This window comes from Heterodontus francisci, chromosome 17 (genome assembly GCF_036365525.1).
Source record: "Heterodontus francisci isolate sHetFra1 chromosome 17, sHetFra1.hap1, whole genome shotgun sequence".
Lineage (NCBI taxonomy): Eukaryota > Metazoa > Chordata > Chondrichthyes > Heterodontiformes > Heterodontidae > Heterodontus > Heterodontus francisci.
The window spans coordinates 27092176-27112604 of record NC_090387.1 but is presented as its reverse complement, the minus strand read 5'-3'; the positions used below and the strand labels follow the sequence as shown (position 1 = coordinate 27112604).

The 20429-nt window shown below is 43.9% G+C and overlaps 1 protein-coding gene across 2 annotated transcripts in view; it reads left to right on the top strand.

Annotated features, from left to right (window-relative positions):
• The first annotated feature begins 13560 nt into the window (after nucleotides 1–13560).
• Nucleotides 13561–20429, top strand: part of gan (gigaxonin) — a 123616-nt gene continuing 116747 nt past the window's right edge. For both annotated transcript variants that reach the window (XM_068049183.1, XM_068049184.1), the window contains exon 1: nucleotides 13561–13760. In XM_068049183.1, the coding sequence (XP_067905284.1) occupies nucleotides 13579–13760 (182 nt within the window). In that variant the 5' untranslated portion in view covers nucleotides 13561–13578. The remainder of the gene's footprint in view (nucleotides 13761–20429) is intronic.

Below are 20429 nucleotides of genomic sequence, written 5' to 3'. Positions count from 1 at the left end.
TCTAGATGCAGAAATCAACAAGCGCATGGGTAAGGCTTCCACTGCTATGTTCAGACTGGCCAAGAGAGTGTGGGAAAATGGCGCACTGACACGGAACACAAAAGTCCGAGTGTATCAGGCCTGTGTCCTCAGTACCTTGCTCTACGGCAGCGAGGCCTGGACAACGTATGCCAGCCAAGAGCGACGTCTCAATTCATTCCATCTTCGCTGCCTTCGGAGAATACTTGGCATCAGGTGGCAGGACTATATCTCCAACACAGAAGTCCTTGAAGCGGCCAACATCCCCAGCTTATACACACTACTGAGTCAGCGGCACTTGAGATGGCTCGGCCATGTGAGCCGCATGGAAGATGGCAGGATCCCCAAAGACACATTGTACAGCGAGCTCGCCACTGGTATCAGACCCACCGGCCGTCCATGTCTCCGTTATAAAGACGTCTGCAAACGCGACATGAAATCGTGTGACATTGATCACAAGTCGTGGGAGTCAGTTGCCAGCATTCGCCAGAGCTGGCGGGCAGCCATAAAGACAGGGCTAAAGTGTGGCGAGTCGAAGAGACTTAGTAGTTGGCAGGAAAAAAGACAGAGGCGCAAGGGGAGAGCCAACTGTGCAACAGCCCCAACAAACAAATTTCTCTGCAGCACCTGTGGAAGAGCCTGTCACTCCAGAATTGGCCTTTATAGCCACTCCAGGCGCTGCTTCACAAACCACTGACCACCTCCAGGCGCGTATCCATTGTCTCTCGAGATAAGGAGGCCCAAAAGAACAGCCAACAAAATCGGAACTCAGTGATGCCATTGATTCTCTAGCCAGTGGAAAAGCCCCTGGGAAGGACGGCATTACCCCTGAAATCATCAAGAGTTCCAAGCCTGCTATACTTTCAGCACTGTACGAACTGCTTTGCCTGTGCTGGGACGAGGGAGCAGTACCACAGGACATGCATGATGCCAATATCATCACCCTCTATAAGAACAAGGGTGACCGCGGTGACTGCAACAACTACCGTGGAATCTCCCTGCTCAGCATAGTGGGGAAAGTCTTCGCACGAGTTGCTTTAAACGGGCTCCAGAAGCTGGCTGAGCGTGTCTACCTTGAGGCACAGTGTGGCTTTTGAGCAGAGAGATCCAACATTGACATGCTGTTCCCCCTTCGACAGCTACAGGAGAAATGCCCCTCTACATTGCTTTCATTGATCTCACCAAAGCCTTTGACCTCGTCAGCAGACGTGGTCTCTTCAGACTACTGGAAAAGATTGTATGCCCACCAAAGCTACGAAGTATCATCACCTCATTCCAAGAAAATATGAAAGACACAATTCAGCACAGCGGCGCCTCATCAGACCCCTTTCCTATCCTGAGTGGCATGAAACAGGGCTGTGTTCTCGCACCTACACTGTTTGGGATCTTCTTCTCCCTGCTGCTCTCATGCGTTCAAGTCTTCAGAAGAAGGAATTTTCCTCCACACAAGATCAGGGGGCAGGTTGTTCAACCTTGCCCGTCTAAGAGCGAAGACCAAAGTACGGAAAGTCCTCATCAGGGAACTCCTCTTTGCTGACGATGCTGCATTAACATCTCACACTGAAGAGTGTCTGCAGAGACTCATCGACGGGTTTGCGTCTGCCTGCAACGAATTTGGCCTAACCATCAGCCTCAAGAAAATGAACATCATGGGACAGGACATCGCAAATGCCCCATCCATAAATATCGGCGACCACACTCTGGAAGTGGTACAAGAGTTCACCTACCTAGGCTCAACTATCACCAGTAACCTGTCTCTCGATGCAGAAATCAACAAGCACATGGGAAAGGCTTCCACTGCTATGTCCAGACTGGCCAAGAGAGTGTGGGAAAATGGCGCACTGACACAGAACACAAAAGTCCAAGTGTATCAAGCCTGTGTCCTCAGTACCTTGCTCTACGGCAGCGAGGCCTGGACAACGTATGTCAGCCAAGAGTGACGTCTCAATTCATTCCATCTTCGCTGCCTCCAGAGAATCCTTGGCATCAGGTGGCAGGACTGTATCTCCAACAATGAAGTCCTCGAGGCTGTCAACATCCCCGGCATATACACCCTACTAAGCCAGCAGCGCCTGAGATGCCTTGGCCATGTGAGCCGCATGGAAGATGGCAGGATCCCCAAGGACACATTGTTTAGCGAGCTCGTCACTGGTATCAGACCCACCGGCTGTCCTTGTCTCCGCTTTAAAGACGTCTGCAAACGCGACATGAAGTCCTGTGACATTGATCACAAGTCGTGGGAGTCAGTTGCCAGCAATCGCCAGAGCTGGCGGGCAACCATAAAGGCGGGGCTAAAGCATGGCGAGTCGAAGAGACTTAGCAGTTGGCAGGAAAAAAGTCAGAAGCACAAGGAGAGAGCCAACTGCGAAACAGCCCTGACAACCAATTTTATCTGCGGAAGCGTCTGTCACTCTAGAATTGGCCTTTATAGCCACTCCAGGCGCAACTTCACAAACCACTGACCACCTCCAGGCGCTTACCCATTGTCTCTCGAGACAAGGAGGCCAAAGATGAAGATGACTACTGAATATGTAACTAGTATACATCAACACTTCTGGACTGTCAGAAGCAGACCAGAAAGACCCACCTAAACTCTGGAGAATGCTGGAGGACCAGTTAAGAGTTAAGGTCAGGATAGGTAGAGACCTGGACGGCAAAGAAAGTACTGAAAGAGGCAAATTCAAGCCAGAAATTGAACAAACTTTCCATTCATTGACAGTCACACAGCACATGGATACAATCACACAGCTGGAAGCTATCGCCACAGTTGAAATTATATGTCCTAACTAGAGTGGCAAGCACAAGCTAAGACTGAAGATAGATGCTGGGGCAAGCACCAACATTTTACCACTGCAGATACTCAAACACAAGCACCTAGCGAAGTGGGCGTTTACGCTACAGCCCACAAGAGCTAGACGCGCCACATATAACAGTTCACCAATCTACTGCGTGGGAGAATTGATGTTAAAGTCCCGTTATGGAGTTCTCCATGGTTGCTACAAGTCTGTTGTTGACACTAATGGTCCAGTTGTAGCAGGCCTACCAACAGGCAGTGAACTCTGGATCATGATTCACGAAATCAGTAAAGTGCCAATGCTAGATAGTCAAGGTAAGTGTGACTCTATTGAGTCTTATTCAGGATCTGCAACAGAAATACATGGATAGATTTAACACTGCAGTTTTTTTAAGAGACTCTGTTCTTCACCTAAAAGACAATGCAGTTCCCTCCATAGATCCACCGCAGAAGTGCAGTGTCCTTATACAGGGCAAATTAAAGGTCAAGCTAGACACATTGGAATGACAAGGGATTATTCACCGTGTTCAGCAACACACTGATTAATGTAGCTCTATAACCACTGTCATTAAGAAAGATGTTACCATTAGAGTAGGTTTGGATTCCAAAAGATTAAATCAAGCACTCAAAAGATGTCCTCACAAGATTCCTACTCTAGAAGAGCTCAACCCAAGGTTTGCTAGAGGCAAGCTCTTCTTGAAATTGGATGCAAAACATGAGTATTGGTCAGTCCATCTTTCTGAGAATTCACAGGAACTAATGACATTTAGAACACCATTTGGAAGATATTGCTTTCTATGGTTACCATTCAGTCTGTCAATGAGCCAAGACCTGTTTCAATAGTGTACGGATCGCATTACTGAGAGTGTTCCTGGCTGTGTTTGCATTGCAGATGATATAGCGGTCATAGGAAGTACCAAGGAAGTGAATGTCAAGAATTTTCACATTCTCATTAGATGGCTCGAAGAGAAGGTCTCATGTTTAATAGAAAAAAAGTGCTGTACAAGTGAGCCATATTAATTGTTTCAGTTCAATCTATTCTGACACTGGAAAATGACCAGATCCCAGTAAAGTTGAGGATATCCAATCAATGCCTACTCCTCAAGATAAAGAAGATTTACAGAGGTGTTAGGGTCTGTTTAACCTCTTAGCACCAAATATCTTGAATTTCTCTGAGAAAGCATCATCACTGTGTGAACTTCTTAAGAAAGATATGTCACTCTTGTGGCATAAAAATCATCAACATGCGTTCGATTCACTAAAGCAGTCACTTTCTGCTGAAGCATGGTTACAGTACCACAATCCAAGGAAAGAAACTGCACTCAAAGTAGATGCTTCACAAAAGGGTCTTGAAGCATGTTGTTACAGGAAGATAGACCAATTGCGTTTGGTTCTAAAAGTTTGTCACCTGCTCAGGTGAACTATTCAAACATTAGAACGAGAAACATTGGTATTAGTGTTCGGTACTAGATTCTACATGTACCTATTTGGCAAACGCCTTGTTGTCGAGACTGATCACAAGCTGTTGGCAATGCCTTGATAAAAACACTCACCAGAACACCACTTCAACTCCAACAGTTGTCAATCAAAGTACAGGGGTATGATTATGAGGTCCGATACAAACCTGTAACCTTATAATAATATCTGTCACATTGAGCAGGCTACTCAACCCCAACGAGACAGAAGATTTGCCATTAGATGTCCAAGTGGATGAAGTAGATGTCGAACTAGATGATGTGTACAACTTGACCTAATAAAATTTGGACAGTACAAATGCAAAGAGCTCCAAAGAGAGACTTCCAGAGATCCTGTCCTCAGGGTTTTATGGCAGCTCATCATTGGTGGATGGCCAGATACAATGCAAGAGGTTCCCACTGACCTCAGAACCTTTCTGGCCATATCACGACAAATTAGAAATATCAATTGGAGTCATTTTCAAGGGCAGACAAGTACAAATACCAAAAGTGCTTCATCAAGACACCCTTACCCAATTTCATCTAAGTCACACGGGCATTGAAAGAGCAAGCCGACTTGCATGTGAGACAGTTTATTGGCCAGGGATCAATAAAGACACAGGACAAACAGTGAGGATGTGCAATGCATGCCAGGAGTATCAGCCAATTCAACACAGAGAGCCACTTCATCCTCATGATGTTCCATCACATCCATGGTCAAGAATAGCTACTGACTTATTTACTGTCAGAGGTGATGACTTCTTACTTATGACCAACTACTTCTCCAAATTTCCTATCATTCGCCAACAGAGGGATACATCAAGTGCATCAGTGGCAAACATGATGAGCGCAATTTTCAGTCTTTTTGGTTCCCTGGAGGAGATAGTGTCGGATAACAGTCCACGGTACACCAGTAAGCCATTCCAGGACATGTGCGCAAAGCGGGCTGTAAATCACGTTACGTCATCTCCACACTATCCAAGGTCAAATGGCAATGTTTCACATACGAGCAACACCACGAGATATGGGATTATCATCCCCAGCAGAGATCATGTTCGGAAGGCAAGTCTGCACAACTCTGGACAACTCTTCCAAATCATCATTTGATCAGATTGTTATCAGTCCAAGATAAATTATTGGAAAGACAAGCGAAAATGAAAATCACACATGACAAACATGCAGGCGTGGAGTTACCTCCGCTGCCTGTAGGATAGAAGGTCAGAGTGATCCACCTGCAAGAGAAGACATGGTTCCCTGTGGAAGTATCAAAGATCTGTAATGAGCCATGTTCATACTAGGTAACCACCCTGAATGGAGTGACGTTGAGAAGGAATAGATGTCAGCTGAGAGAGTTCTCCAACAGCATCATACCTAACACTCATGTAGCACCAAGAACACATTCACATTCAAGTTCTGAGAGTCGAGTTAAGGAAGATGACAAGTAGAACACTCAAGTACAAGATAATTGTCAGTCTAGACCAACGAGTCAAGGAAAAAGAATTGACAATTCCAGATTTCAGCAAAGTTTCACAGTGACCAGATCAGGTCAAGTCAGCAGACCACCTGTATGTTTCAAAGACACTTGAATAATTAATGAGAGTCCATACATTTGTAAATATTGTTCACAATTATCCTATTTCATTGTGTACATAGCTCATAACTTATGAACCTTTCTATTTAAGGAAAGGGAGATGTTGTGATATTGCTTTAATTTTTTTTTATTCGTTCCTGAGATGTGGGCATCACTGGCTAGGCTAGAATTTATTTCCCATCTTAATTGCACTTGAGAAGGTGGTGGTGAGCTGCCTTCTTGAACCACTATAGTCCATGTAGGGTAGGTACACCCACAGTGCTGTTAGGAAGGGAGTTCCTCGATTTTGACCCAGTGACAGTGAAGGAACGGCGATATCGTTCCAAATCGGGATGGTGTGTGGCTTGGAGGGGAACTTGCAGGTGGTGGTGTTCCCATGCATCTGCTGCCCTTGTTCTTCTAGATGGCAGAGGTCCCGGGTTTGGAAGATACTGTCTAAGGAGCCTTCATGCATTGCTGCAGTGCTTCTTGTAGATGGTACACATTGCTGCCACTGTGCGTCGGTAGTGGAAGGAGGGAGCTGCTTTGTCCTGGTTGGTGTCGAGCTTCTTGAGTGTTGTTGGAGCTGCATCCATCCAGGCAATTGGAGAGTATTCCATCACACTCCTGACTTGTGCCTTGTGGACAGGCTTTGGGGAGTCAGGAGGTGAGTTACTTGCTGCAGAATTCCTAGCCTCTGACCTGCTGTTGTAGCCATGGTATTTATATGGCTACTCCAGTTCAGTTTCTGGTCAATGGTAACCCCCAGGATGTTGATAGTGGGGGATTAAGCGATTATAATGCCATTGAATGTGAAGGGGAGATAGTTAGAATCTCTCTTGTTGGAGAAGGTCATTGCCTGACACTTGAGTGGCGTGAATGTTACTTGCCATTTATCAGTCCAAGCCTGGATATTGTCCAGGTCTTGCTGCATTTCTACACGGACTGCTTCAGTATCTGAGGGGTCGCAAATGGTGCTGAACATTGTGCAATCATCAGTGAACATCCCCACTTCTGACCTTATGATTGAAGGAGGGTCATTGATGAAGCAGCTGAAGATGGTTGGGCCTAGGACACTACCCTGAGGAACTCCTGCAGTGATGTCCTGGAGCTGAGATGATTGACCTCCAACAATCACAACCATCTTCCTTTGCTTTAATACTGATTAACATGCTACTGAATATGTAAATAGTTTAGTATACATATCACAAAAGTGATGCAAGTTAACATGTGATACAGTAGTTGGAGCAGTGTTAGTCAGCAGGTAGCACGTGTATTGAAGAGCTCTCCTGGAATCCTGTATTCTTCAATAAAGAACCCTTTGTTTAGTTTACTAATCGTTGTTATAGTGTTTGACACATTTGTGTTAAGAGCCAATAACACAACTGTCCAATTAGCCTAACTCCCTTGCTCGTTTCTCATAGCTCTGCAGATTTTTCCTTTTCAAGTATATATCCAATTCTCTTTTAAACGTTACTATTAAATCTAATTGACAGGATTAATTAATGACCTCATAGTGAAGGTGCCCCGAGGTAGCAGTGATCATAATATGATCGAATTTCACTTTCAGTTTGAGGGAGAGAGGGGTGAATCTAAGACTACTGTTTTAAACATAAACAAGGGCAATTATGAGGGCATGAAGGCATAGCTGGCTAAAGTAAACTGGCAAATTAGGTTAAAGGATAGGTCAGTAGAGATGCAGTGGCAGACATTTAAGGAGCTATTTCAGAATACACAGAAAAGATACATTCCAGTGAGAAAGAAAGACTCTAAGGGAAGGATGCTCGATCCGTAGCTAACTAAGGAAGTTAAAGATAGTATCAAATTAAAAGAAAAAACATATAATTCCACAAAGATGAATGACAGGTCAGAAGATAGGACAGAATATAAAGAACAGCAAAGCATGACTCAAAGGTTAATAAGGAGGGAGAAATTCGAGTACGAGAGAATGCTAGCTAGAAATATAAAAACATAGTAAGAGTTTCTACAGGTATTTAAAAAGGAAAGGAATAAGTAAAGTGAGTGTTGGTCTTCTAGAGAGTGAGTCTGGGGAATTAATTATGGAAAATAAGGAGATGGTGGATGAATTGAACAGAAATTTTGCATCTGTCTTCACTGTAGATGACACAAATAACATCCCAGACATAATTATGAATCAGGAGGTGAAAGGGAGGGAGGAACTTAAAACAATTACAATCACCAGGGAAAGGGTACTGAAAAAGTTATAAGAACTAAAAGTTGACAAGTCCCCAGGTCCTCATGGACTTCATCTTACGGTCTTAGAATACGTGGCTGCTGAGATAGTAGATGCATTGGTTTTAATTTTCCAAAATTCCCTAGATCTGAAAAGGTCTGATTGGAAAATAGTGAATGTGATTCCTCTGTTCAAGAAAGGAGGGAGACAGAAAGTAAGAAACTACAGGCCTGTTAGCGTAACATCTGTCAAAGGGAAAATGCTGGAATCTATTATTAAGGAGGTTATAGTGGGGCACTTAGAAAATCTCAGTGTAAGCAGGCAGAGTCAACATGGTATTATGAAAAGGAAATCATGTTTGACTAATTTATTGGAGTTATTTGACGAAGTATCAAACAATGTGGATAAAGGGGAACCTGTGGATGTGGTGTACTTGGATTTCCAGAAGGCATTTGACAAGGTGCCACATCAAAGGTTCCCCTTTAGCCAAATTGTTTGTTACTTAGCAAAATAAGTGGACATGGTGTAGGGGGTAACATATTAGCATGGATAATGGACTGGTTGGCTAACAGGAAGCAGAGAGTAGGGATAAATGGGTCTTTTTCAGGTTGGCAAGCTGTAACTAGTGGAGTGCCAAAGGGATCAATGCTGGGGCCTCAACTATTTACAATGTATATCAATGACTTGGATGAAGGGAACAAACGTATGTTTGCTAAATTTGTTGATGACACAAAGATAGGTAGGAAAGTAAGTTGTGAAGAAGAATAAGGAGTCTGCATAGGGATATAGATAGGTTACGTGAGTGGGCAAAGATTTGGCAAATGGAGTATAATGTGTGAAAATGTGAAGTTATCCACTTTGGCAGGAAGAATAGTGAAGCAGCATATTATTTAAATGGAAAGAGATTGCAGACCTCTGAGGTACTGGGTGTCCTGGTACATAAATCACAAAAGGCAGGTATGCAGATACAGCAAGCGATTAGGAAGGCAAATGGAATGTTGTTGTTTATTGCAAGGGGAATGGAATATAAAAGTAGGGATGTTTTGCTAGAGTTGTGTAGGGTATTGGTGAGACCATATCTGGAGTACTGTGTATAGTTTTGGTCTCCTTATTTGAGAAAGGATATAAATGTGTTAGAAGCAGTGCAGAGAAGGTTCACTCGACTGATACCTGGGATGGGATGGGGCGGAGGGGTGGGGGGGGGGGGGGGTGGTTATCATATGAGGAAAAGTTGGACAGGTTGGGTCTCCATCCATTGGAGTTAAGAAGAATGAGAGGTGATCTTATTAAAACATATAAGATCCTGAGGGGATTTGACAGGGTGGATGCTGAAAGGATGTTTCCCCTTGTGGGAGAGACGAGAACTAAGGGACACAGTTTAAAAATAAGGGGTCACCCATTTAAGATGGAGATGAGGAGAAATTTTTTCCCTCAGAGGGTTGTGAATTTTTGGAACTCTCTTCACCAGAGAGCAGTGGAGGCAGGTCATTGAATATTTTTAAGGCAGGGGTAGATAAATTCTTGACTAACAAGGTAGTCAAAGGGTATCAGGGTAGGCAGGAAAGTGGAGTTGAGGCCAAAAAACAAGAGTAACGCAAGGGTTGTATCTCTTGTGCTTGCATAGGAATGTATTAGTGTAAGCACAGCAGGTAATTGGAATGGTGTTAACAGAAAGGGGAAGAAAAGATTATTTTGGTGATCAAATCATGTTGAAGACAGTGGACAATGGTTTGGCAAATGTGGAGGCTGGTAGTGTGGAATGTGAGTATTGTATGATTGCCTTTAAGAGTGATGACCCTTTAAGATCTTTGTATGCTAATGAGTCAAGAATCAGGACGCAGTCATGTGACTCAGAGCCAGACTCACTCTGAAGAAGGTTCTGTAAATAGTTAGCTCTGAACTGTATATGATAGTCGAGCTGTAATAAACCTGTTTGAGATCTTCAACAAACTGAACTCCACGCATATTATTTATTTTGCATCAGACAACATAACAACATAACAAGACCACAGGTAAAACAGCTCTGAAAACAACCATTCCTACAGCCACTAGAGAGAAAGTTTAAGGAAAATACTGGCTCATGCAGTGAAAAAAAGAACTTACCTCAAGCTGTAGAAGACAGAGTATAGAACAACAGGCTGCAAGGAAATTGGGTGAGTCATTGTGCCAACGGTCAAGGGATACTGCTTTAAAAAAAGGCACTGAAGTCCTTCAAAAGATTGCCTTTTTCTAAAAGCTCTGTGTAAAAAAAAAGGGAAGACCCAAGTCCTCTCCCAAACTGCATCCATTTGCGGGAAAACCCCGATTTCTGCAGAGCCTTCATCTACACAGCCAAAGTTTTAAAAAAACATTAAAACCACTCGAGTGTGAATAAGAGCTTCCATTCATGAAGCCACAGTAAAAAAAACACTTCAGCATGAAGAACATAAACTCTAGCAGCTAGTGAACAGCTGTGGAAACAGACCATCTTAAGCGCTGCAAGCAAGATAAACACAGAACACTATAAAACACCTGCTCCTCTCCATCAAAGCAGCCAGTCTAGACAACAGAGAATTTCTTAAAGGTGAACCAGTGCAGAATGATAGAACAAGTCTTAAAGCAAGTTTAAAGCAAAAGAACTGCAGGAAGATGGATACCAAATTCCCCAGCATGAACTGGAAAGCCATGGATGTCCTATCCGAGTTCCAAATGTTCAAACAGAGAATGCAGTTATGCTTCACAGACAAAGTAATTGTGGAACTAGAAAAAAATGGCTGTGAAAGTACTAATAGCAGTTGCAAATAAGGGATTGCACAGAACCAATACCTCCGACTTATCTGACGGGGACCAGAAAGATCCCGCAAAGATATGGAAAGTGCGAGAAATTCAGCTCCGATTATGAATGAATTTTAGAATTCACCACCTGGAATTGATATCCTATAGCCAACAGAAATCAATAGACCAATTCGTCAGTAGATGCCGTAGTAAGGGCAACGAATGCAACTTCTCAGAAACTGTGTTGTCGGACTGAATAATGGAGCTAGTGATTGTATTGAGACCCATTGAAGCATTTCAGAGAAAGACCTCTTGGGGGAAAAAGAAAGGTCGCAGCATTGAGGCACTGCTGGAAGATGGCAGGAAATATGAAGCCATTGTAGCTGGACAACAGCGCCTGTAAGCACTAGGTGCAGCCAACACTATCGGCACCATAACCAGGTCGAAAAGAGCAAACAAGCTATATGGTAAGTACAGCCTGTCCCACTCATGGTGAAATTGCCATGCATTTCGTGACCTGTGCAGGGCCTGCCTAAGCAAGAAATCTGGCTCCAAAGACATGGCCAGGAGCTGCAGTAGGGTACAGACAAACAGAAGACAGGTGCAGAAACAGGATAACAGCAATAAGGAGAGTGCTAGAGACCTGTGTAAACACAAGCCGATACACGAAGTCCACAGCGAGACAGACCTGAGACAAAACTCAACGAGGAGTAATTCTCAGCCAGAAGATGAACAGGCATTCCACATTGTGAACCTGACACATCAAGTTGATGAAATCAAACAACTGGAAGCTTTCGCCACTATTAACATCACGTGCCCAAAGAAAGCTGGCAAACATACACTCAGGATCAAGATTGACACTCCACTAGTGTAAATAACCTGCTAGTCCGAATACTCAAAGATATGTACCGGAGTCGGTGCAAATAAATGATACAACCGACAACTGCCAAGTTATCTGCATACAATGGGTCACCCATTCCTTGCAGTTATGGCAAGCCGGCATGGAAACCACAAACATGCTATCTAGTGGACATGAACGGACCAGCAGTGGCAGGACTACCAGCCTGTAAGGACCTCAACATCATAACCATCCACAAGGTCACCAAGCTTCCCATTACAGCAGAAAAGACCAATGGTATACACATTGAGTCACAGTTCCTGCAGGATTTCAGTAGTTCTGGTTTGGAGAGTATCAGCCTCTTCTCAGAGATGCCACACCAAGAGGATGAAGATCCAAAATCAGATGGTGAAAGTTCTTCATCAATGGGCAGTGTCTCTTCGCAATCCAGCGACTCAGAAGAGATTGATGTTGTCACTACTGAGAAGCAAAGGCTGGCAGTGGGGAGCACTTCCAAGGCAAAATCTCCAAAGACTGGAACCTGCTTGCAGACTCTGGTCAACATCAAATGGTGCAGTCTGGAAAAACAGCAACAACATGCCATGCCTTCACTTCTGCTGTCTAGAGAACCGCCAGCACCACAATGAGCCAGAACAGACAGGTACCTCTACAAAGCCAAGTAGTCCTCCCCAACAAGTCCTCAGCCTTGTGCCCCAGGCCTTCAGATGCGGAGGATGAGGAGAAGCGAAGGACATGCAATGTCCTGAAGAGGCAGAAGAGGAATGAGTTGAAGCATTGTCTGTTGGCTCTTCAAGATGAGGTGCCGAAATGACAAGAATGACAAGGCCTCGAAAGTGGTCATCTTGAGAAAAGCAACAGAGTATGTTAGCAGACTGAAGGCAGTGCAACAGAAACTGAATGCAGAGAGGGAGAAACATCAGGCATAACAGCAACAACTGAGATGCAAATTCTCTGAATAAAAGTTTTCACACCACTGCAACGATATATATGGACTCTTAAGCCTCTATACATGTAAATTTCATAATCTCTATCCATGTGTAAATAATTTTTATGTTATCTAATTTTACGGGTTTTTACTTTTCGCATACAGGACTTATCTTTGGAAAGAAGGGGGATTTGTTTAACTGCCTTTAAGAGTGATGACCCTTTAAGATCTTAGTATTCTAATGAGCCAAGTGCCAGGATGCAGTCATGTGACTCAGATCCAGAGTTATTCTGCAACTGTGACACCCAGAGTAAGGTTCTGTAAATAGTTTGCTTTGTACTGTATAGTTTAGCTGTAATAAACCTGTTTTGAGATCTTCAACAAACTGGACTCTATGCATCTCATTTATGTTGCATCAGACAACATAAAAGAACTCATTACAGTGAAAACATGGAAAGCAGTGATGGTTGTCGTAGGAAGGATTTGTAGATGAGGGTAGAAGCATGTAAAATGGAATTGACTCAAGACCTGAAACGTTAACTCTGCTTCTCTCTCCACAGATGCTGCCAGACCTGCTGAATATTTTCAGCACTTTCTGTTTTCATTTCAGTTATGAATCCTGTGCAGCACTGTAGAGGTTAATCCTTGGATGAGTGATGAGGGAATTTTGGAGGCTCTGGTGCAGAAGATGGCATCAGAGAGAATAGGTCAGCGAAAGTGGGGGAAAAGGATAAATCTTACATTTAGAGCAAACGTCATTCTCTTTGTGGGGGGTGGGGGGGGGGGGGTCTGGCTTTATAATGTGTGTCTGTGGAAGATGAGAGGGAGAAGTCCATGGAGGGGAAGTGAGGAGATGATGGGTGTAAACTTGTAGCATCCTTGTACAGGATTGTGATAGAAACGCCTTTTGGTAGATGGGCTGTTTGGGTGGTGGCGGGGGCCGTACGACTGGCAGTCGCTGGGTGATGACGGCATCAGCCGGCGACAGATAAGAGCGAGACAGAGAGAGGATGACGGCGGAGAGAGGCAGCTCTGTCTCTGTGGTGTGGGATCCACAACACGCCAATAAGCTGCTGAAGAGCCTTAGCTCTTTCCGGGAGGAGCTGCTGTTCTGCGACGCTGTGCTGGTAGTGGAGGGACAGGAGATCCCGGTGCAGAAGAACCTGCTGGCGGCGGCCAGCCCGTACGTCAGGTCAGTGAATGAATGAGGCCCGGAGATGGGCCGTGCCCCGGGGTCAGAGGCCTCCAGTACCCCTAACTCAATGTGAGCCCAGAGGACCCCCACCCGTCTCTTTGGCCACTGCTTGTCCGCAGCCACTGCTTGTCCGCAGCCCCTGAGAGCACTTTCACAGAAAGGGTGGGTCTCGCTGGGGTGAATCATAACTGAAATCCGTGTATTGTCAGCTGCCAGAGGGCTGTTCCCCCCCCTAGGGCAGGGTGGTTGCGGGTGCCTCGCCCTTTACAATGATCGACTTGGACACAGTTACCTATTCAAATTGAGCGGGGACCTACATTAAGACTTGATTTTTTTCTGAACCGCATAAACGTAAATTATTCTAAAACTGATTTTAATTATGCACATGTACAACTTATTGCTTGTGTCAGGACACTTTGAACGTTCCATATTCCGTTTTAATGGCATAGAAAATTCAACTTGTTCACCCCAGAAGTCCCATAAAGTACCCGAATGCTGAGTTCAGACTTAAATTTCTGCCGCACCATGGATGTGCTGGAGCTCGGCTGAATTTTGGAATTTAAAAAGGTTGCAAATTAATGTGTGCAGTTTATGGATTAATTTCGCAGATTAATCTGAAACTGTCTTCCTAAACCCATCCATACTATGAAACACTGGAAAGAGGCGACCAGTGGGGAGTGATGGAATATGATGCTTTATGCATCTGCAAAGAGTGTTCCGGTCCAGCCTAAACTGGCGAATTAGAGTATTTCTCGATTGTAAGAGTCCTACTAGGTGAATTTGGGTAGTGTTCCATTTTTGTATGAGGATGAATTCACAGGGTATAAGTTGTCCTTAAGTGAAAATATTATCCTGCTAGCTTGTGAGGATGTATTTTCAGAATTTGAATCCTCCAGTGCCTTGCTCACCAACCTACATAAGTTGCAACTTTTCCAAAACTTAAATACTCATAGTATTCTGCACTGTCTTGCTAGCCCCCCCGTTCCTTTGCTGACAGACCGTACAAATTCAGATGCACTGCAGTGAAGCACCAAGGCTTCTTTGATAGCACCTTCCAAACCCGCAACTACTTCCACCTAGAAGGACAAGGGCAGCAGATGCATGGGAACGCCACCTGCAAGTTCCCTTCCAAGCCACACACCACCTTGATTTGGAACTATATCACCGTTCCTGCACTGTCGCTTGGTCAATATCCTGGAACTCCCTAACAGCACTGTGTGGATGTACCAATCCCACATGGACTGCAGCGGTTCAAGAAGGCAGCTCACCACCACCTTCTCAAGGGCCGTTAGAGATGGGCAATCAATGCCTAGCCAGCGATGCCCATATTCCATGAACAAATAAAAAAAATTTCTTATTGCACCAGCCAACCTCTGCAATCTTCTTTAGCCTATGTCCAAGTCTGTACCAAGTCGTCCTTCAGTTCTGAACGCCGGCACATTTTCCTTTTCTAAAATTCCTCTTTGTGACAGACCAGGTATGTATATCCTACTCTGGAACTCAGTCCCTAAACCTCTTTCCTGCTCTTGTTTTAAGCACATTTCTGTTTAGTAAAAATTCACAGTTTTGCATCTTCTACCCAATCTCACTGCTTTATGCTAATCCATATTGAACTCCATATACCATTTATTTTTCATTAAAAAGTTTTTTTAAAAATAAATTAGTTCCATGTTGTTTGACACACTTTGAAATTGCCAATGGCCCAAACCATGCTACTGCAGTCTGACAGATGTAAAAGGCTTGCCACAGATACTCTGCTACCACCACACAATGCATAAAACTATGGTTCAAAAGAAGCAGTCATCACTCTTAACTGCCCTCTGAAATGACCTCGCAAGTCACTCAGTTTTCAAGGGTAATTAGGGATGGGTAACAAATGCTGGCCTTACCAGCAACACCCAAATCCCATCAGAATAAAAAATAAAGCACATGATTTATGGTCCTTATGTACCACTCAACCTTGGAAGCCCAGAAAGGAAACATTGAAGCTGTGCAGTCTCACTCCCACAGGTACTAAGTTGTTCCTGAAGATTTTTTAAAATTAAAAATATTAACACCAGCATTAAAATATCAATCAGGAAATCAAGACTGTTTAAACACACAAAGTAAAAATCCTTCAATTTTCATTTACTGGCATCTGTACCTGTTGAAACGTTTAGTTTCCTTTTAAAAAAAAAAAAACTGTAGATATTTGTGTACAACCAGAGCTACTGTCCAACTATTATGGTTTTAAATGCCTTTGAGTATCAACTAAAATCTAGTTGTGCCAAAGAATGCGCACAAAATCTAATCATGCTCAAAACTGTTTACTTCCATGGAGACCTTACAGGAAGATGACTGAAAATTAGGATGGTTAAAATGCAAAGCCACGAATTTTCATACTGGTTCAAATTAATATTTAAAGCCAAATGCACAATACAGTTTTAACAAACAGGAATTTCTACTTGCAACATTTTATGTAAAAGTTTGAGAGCTAAAGCTGCTTCTCTTTGAAAAGGGCCAGCTCCTGTGTGAAGGTGGTGCTGGCTGGGTTTTGAGCTTCACACAGCATCAGTAAGTGGAAGCACAGGTATGCCACTGGAGGAGGAGGTGTGCAAGTGGACTTCAATATTTTGATCTCATCCCATCCAATCCTTCTTGTGACCCCTTGATAAACTTATTGTGCACCGTCCCCCTGTCTCTCCCTTCCGCCCCCCCCCCCCCCCCCGAAGCTTGGAAACCACTGTTATAACCAGTTGAAAGCAACTTTGAGACACCCAAAACAGAAATTCAGCTGCTTCTCTGTGCAGCTGTACTTTAGGCTGGGCCTCTGAAACTAGTTCAGTGACATTACCACTGTACCACCATCTCCCCTCACAGCATAAATGACCAGCCTTAAATGATTGTGGCAAGCTTAATTTGCATCAAAAGGTAAAATCGAGCAATTTATTCACATGTCATGAATGCCAGTGGAGAGGATCATGGCTAGATTCCAGTTTTTTGGGAATTTGTCTAGGCTAACGATAGAGCAACACAAATCGTCCAACAAATTGTCGCAGATCAGATCTCATGGTGCATCTCTTTTTCGCACAAATTGCTGGGACTTTTACAAACTAAAAATGGCGAGTGCAGTGAGCTTGCCATTATTTATCCAACAATTTCTGGGCCGCTGTAACTGTTCCGAATCTTGTTTTATGTCATTGTGGACTGTTAAAGATTACATTTTGGAGCATTTTTTTTGTGTGCAAAATGTCAAATTTCTTCTTACTCAAAAGAATAGCAAATGATTTGCATGATTTTGTCTGGGGCCTCGGTTTAACATCTCATCTGAAAGACCTCCGACAGTGCAGCGCTCTCTCAGCATTCGAGTGCCAGCCTTGATTTTTGTGTTCAAGCCCTGGAGTGGGATTTGAACCCACAACCTTGTGATTTTAGAGGTGAGAGTGCTGCCAACTGAGCCATGGCCGACACCAGTTTAGATATTGTACTATTAAAGAAGGATGTGGAACAATTGATGAAGCTGACTGTAGACGAGGAATTTATTGCCACAAACACAGCAGAACTGAAGGTTAATAAGTTACTGGGCCCGGATGACATGTACCCTAGGTTGCTAAAATAAATCAGGGAGGAGATAGCAGAGTCCAGACCACAACTTTTCAATCCTTTTTAAATGTGTTTTCTTTCATGCTTCTGGGATGTTCAGGAACTTGAGCATTGTTCAGATGATTTCATCCAGTCTCTGATTCATAAACTGTTGCAGCACCACTCTCGACATATACATTGTCTGGCTAAGGGATTGTTTTGTAAGACGGAGTGAAGTCGGCTGAGGTGATTCTCCACTTATTTTAATTTTTCATTTTGAAGCACGATTATTCTAAAAGTTGCGTTGGTCTTAAAAAAAAAAATCATTTTTTTCTTCACATCCTCAAATTCAGATCATTGCGTTAAAGCACTGTGTGATGTGATATTGTGCATAAGAGACAAGAGGGTCAGATCTACCTTAACCTTGTTGGCACTGTAGTAAGGCAGTGCAGTTAACTTCACTGTCGATAGATTGGGGGAAGAAGGGGATTGGACAGGGCTCTTGCTTCTAAAGGGTGATGCAGATGTGTGAATATCCAGTGAGGAGGTGGTCAGACCCGTCACCAGTAGCCCCGAGATTGAATGGCCTGCCAGTACTCATTGTCCAAATTCATAGAATGAAGTTACTTGTAGGATAGTCCTTTTGTGAGCTGCTGGAGGCTGGTGGCACAATGAAACTATACCCCCACTTTAGTCACTGAGCAGAATTATGGGTCTAGAAAAGAGAGAGAGAAGAGAGGAGGGCCGGGACTTCACGTCTCTGAAATCGATGACAGTGGGGGTGGGGGGGGAGGGTCATAAAAGTAGGAGTGATGACACAAAGTTGGCCCTCCATCATCATACTGGGGCCACATTTTACGAGCGGCAGCCAGGAAGCTGGGTGGGGATGTTCGGGTTTTCAAAATGAGCAGTTGACATTTATTTAAGATAGCGAAGGAGGCAATAGACTATGATATTACAGGCCCGTCTAGATTTAACAGTAAGAGCATTTCTGACACGGGGGTCCATGATTTGGCAGGTTTTAAAGGGCGTCAGTGGGGGTGGGGTGTGGCAGCTGTTATCATTGCTGCATTTGGCAGCCATGGAGTGAGGTGTTTTTCATTCGTAGGTAGGAAGCAGTTGGGAACCTGTTGATCTGGGCTCGAGCTTCCCTTGATGTCATTGTGCTCCTGGCGGGAGGATCACTTGAGAAGGGCCTGAAAGTGGGGGGTGTTGGGTGGGGTGGGTCACGTTGCAGCAGCAACTGGCAGGGTGATCCAGTCAGACTGGCAGTGCCCTAGTGCCATCGGGATTGTTCATTTAGGAGGAGGGGCCTCCAATGAGGAAGAGAACCAGGGAGGGAGGGGTGGATTTCTTCCAAGGATGTTTAGGGGTTCAGTGTTCGGAGGATGCTGGAGGGTTAGGTGTTCGGACAATACTTGCAGGCCTGACTGTTCAGAGAATGTTGGCAGGGTTGAGTGCTGCAGCAAAGGACTTCCACCTCAGGGTTCGGGAGCTGGTGGGCCTTGAAACGTGATGTGAGCAATTCCTTCCATGTCCAGTGACGATGTGGCCATTACCTCAAGGCCACCTCCGGCCACTGAGCAGTTGGCCAACACAAGATCACTATGCGAGTTGGAGGCCTTTTGCACCCACTCCCAGTTCCCTTTCCCACCAGGTCCCGTAGATTCTTGGCCAGGGAGTCAAAAAGGTTAAGTGAGCATGAACCTGAAGAAAGATAAATTTGCACAAGAGAGGGGTGATGGAGGCTGAGCAGGACATTTATATTGACTGTTGAAGGTGAATGGGAGGAGGTTTGCAAATGCTGGAAATATAACACTGGAAAATTGTAAGTATCAGATCTGCATGAGCGCTGGATATCCAGAGAGCATAAGTTGCTGCTGTATATTAAACTTGTTGTGTGAGAACTTTTATTACTGATGATGGTTCTGTTACTGTTTTGCAGCATTCAATTCCTTTGCAAGAGGGACTTTTGAATCCTTGAGATTCATTGTAGAGAGCTAGAAAGTTCTGCCGTCCATTATTACTCATTCTTCCTGTGCTTAATTGAGCAGAAATGCATCTAGGGTGGAGTAGCGGTTCTGTAACTTAAGTAGTCCTTAAATGCTGTGTATTAAATCACATTAGTCATCTTGGGTGGAACAGTGTTTGTTCACTGATTACGATTTGGTGGTATTAACTGAGACTCGCTTGAAGTGTCACAATGAATGGCCTTGAAATGCTGATCCAGCAGCATTTATAATGCTGATCCCAACTTGTTCTGTGAATTTAATATGGTAATGGGTATTTCGGTTTCCATATTTTAAGATTCGATATTGACATTTTTTTAATATAAAAAAGATGACCTGCCCTAAGAAACAGAAAATAGCTCTGGGTCTTGCATGGCTTAATTTTAGATGTTGCACATTTTAAACAAAAATTTAAAAATTATTATCTGTAATTGGTGACTCATTACAACTGGAATATAAGTTCCTGTTATCTTCTCGTAGGCTCATACAGTACTGAAGAAGGCCATTCAGCCCATCATGCACTTGCCAGCTCTTTGTAAAAGCTATTCAGTTAGTTCCACTCCCCTGCATTTTCCCCATAGCCTTTCAAATATTTCCTTTTCAATTATATATCCAATTCCCTTTTGAAAGTTACTATTGAATCGACTGCCGCCACCCTTTCAGGCAGTGCATTGCCAATCATAACGACGAGCTGCGTGAAAAATAATTCTCCTCATTCTCACTCCTCATTTCTTTTGCCAATTATCTTTTGAAGCATGTTGCAGTGCCTTCTGGGAATACAAGTAAGGCCCATTAGGGCTTATGGGAAAAAGAAGTTAACTTTTTTAACATTTTTATTTGGAAAATGTGAATAGGTTTCAGGTTTGTTGAAGCAGATTAACAACTTGATATTTTTCAGAATTGGGATTTCAATACTTGAGAGTTTTACCTTCACCACCCACCCCCCCCCCCCCCCCCCCCCCCCCACCAAATCTTCTGATTTGGAGATTGCTGAATATTTTACAAGATGTACTCTGTGCTGACAGGCATTTGATGCTGTTTATTTGTTTTAGGATCTTCCTTGCTTGTGCAGAACCCTTTAAGTGCTTCCACTGGA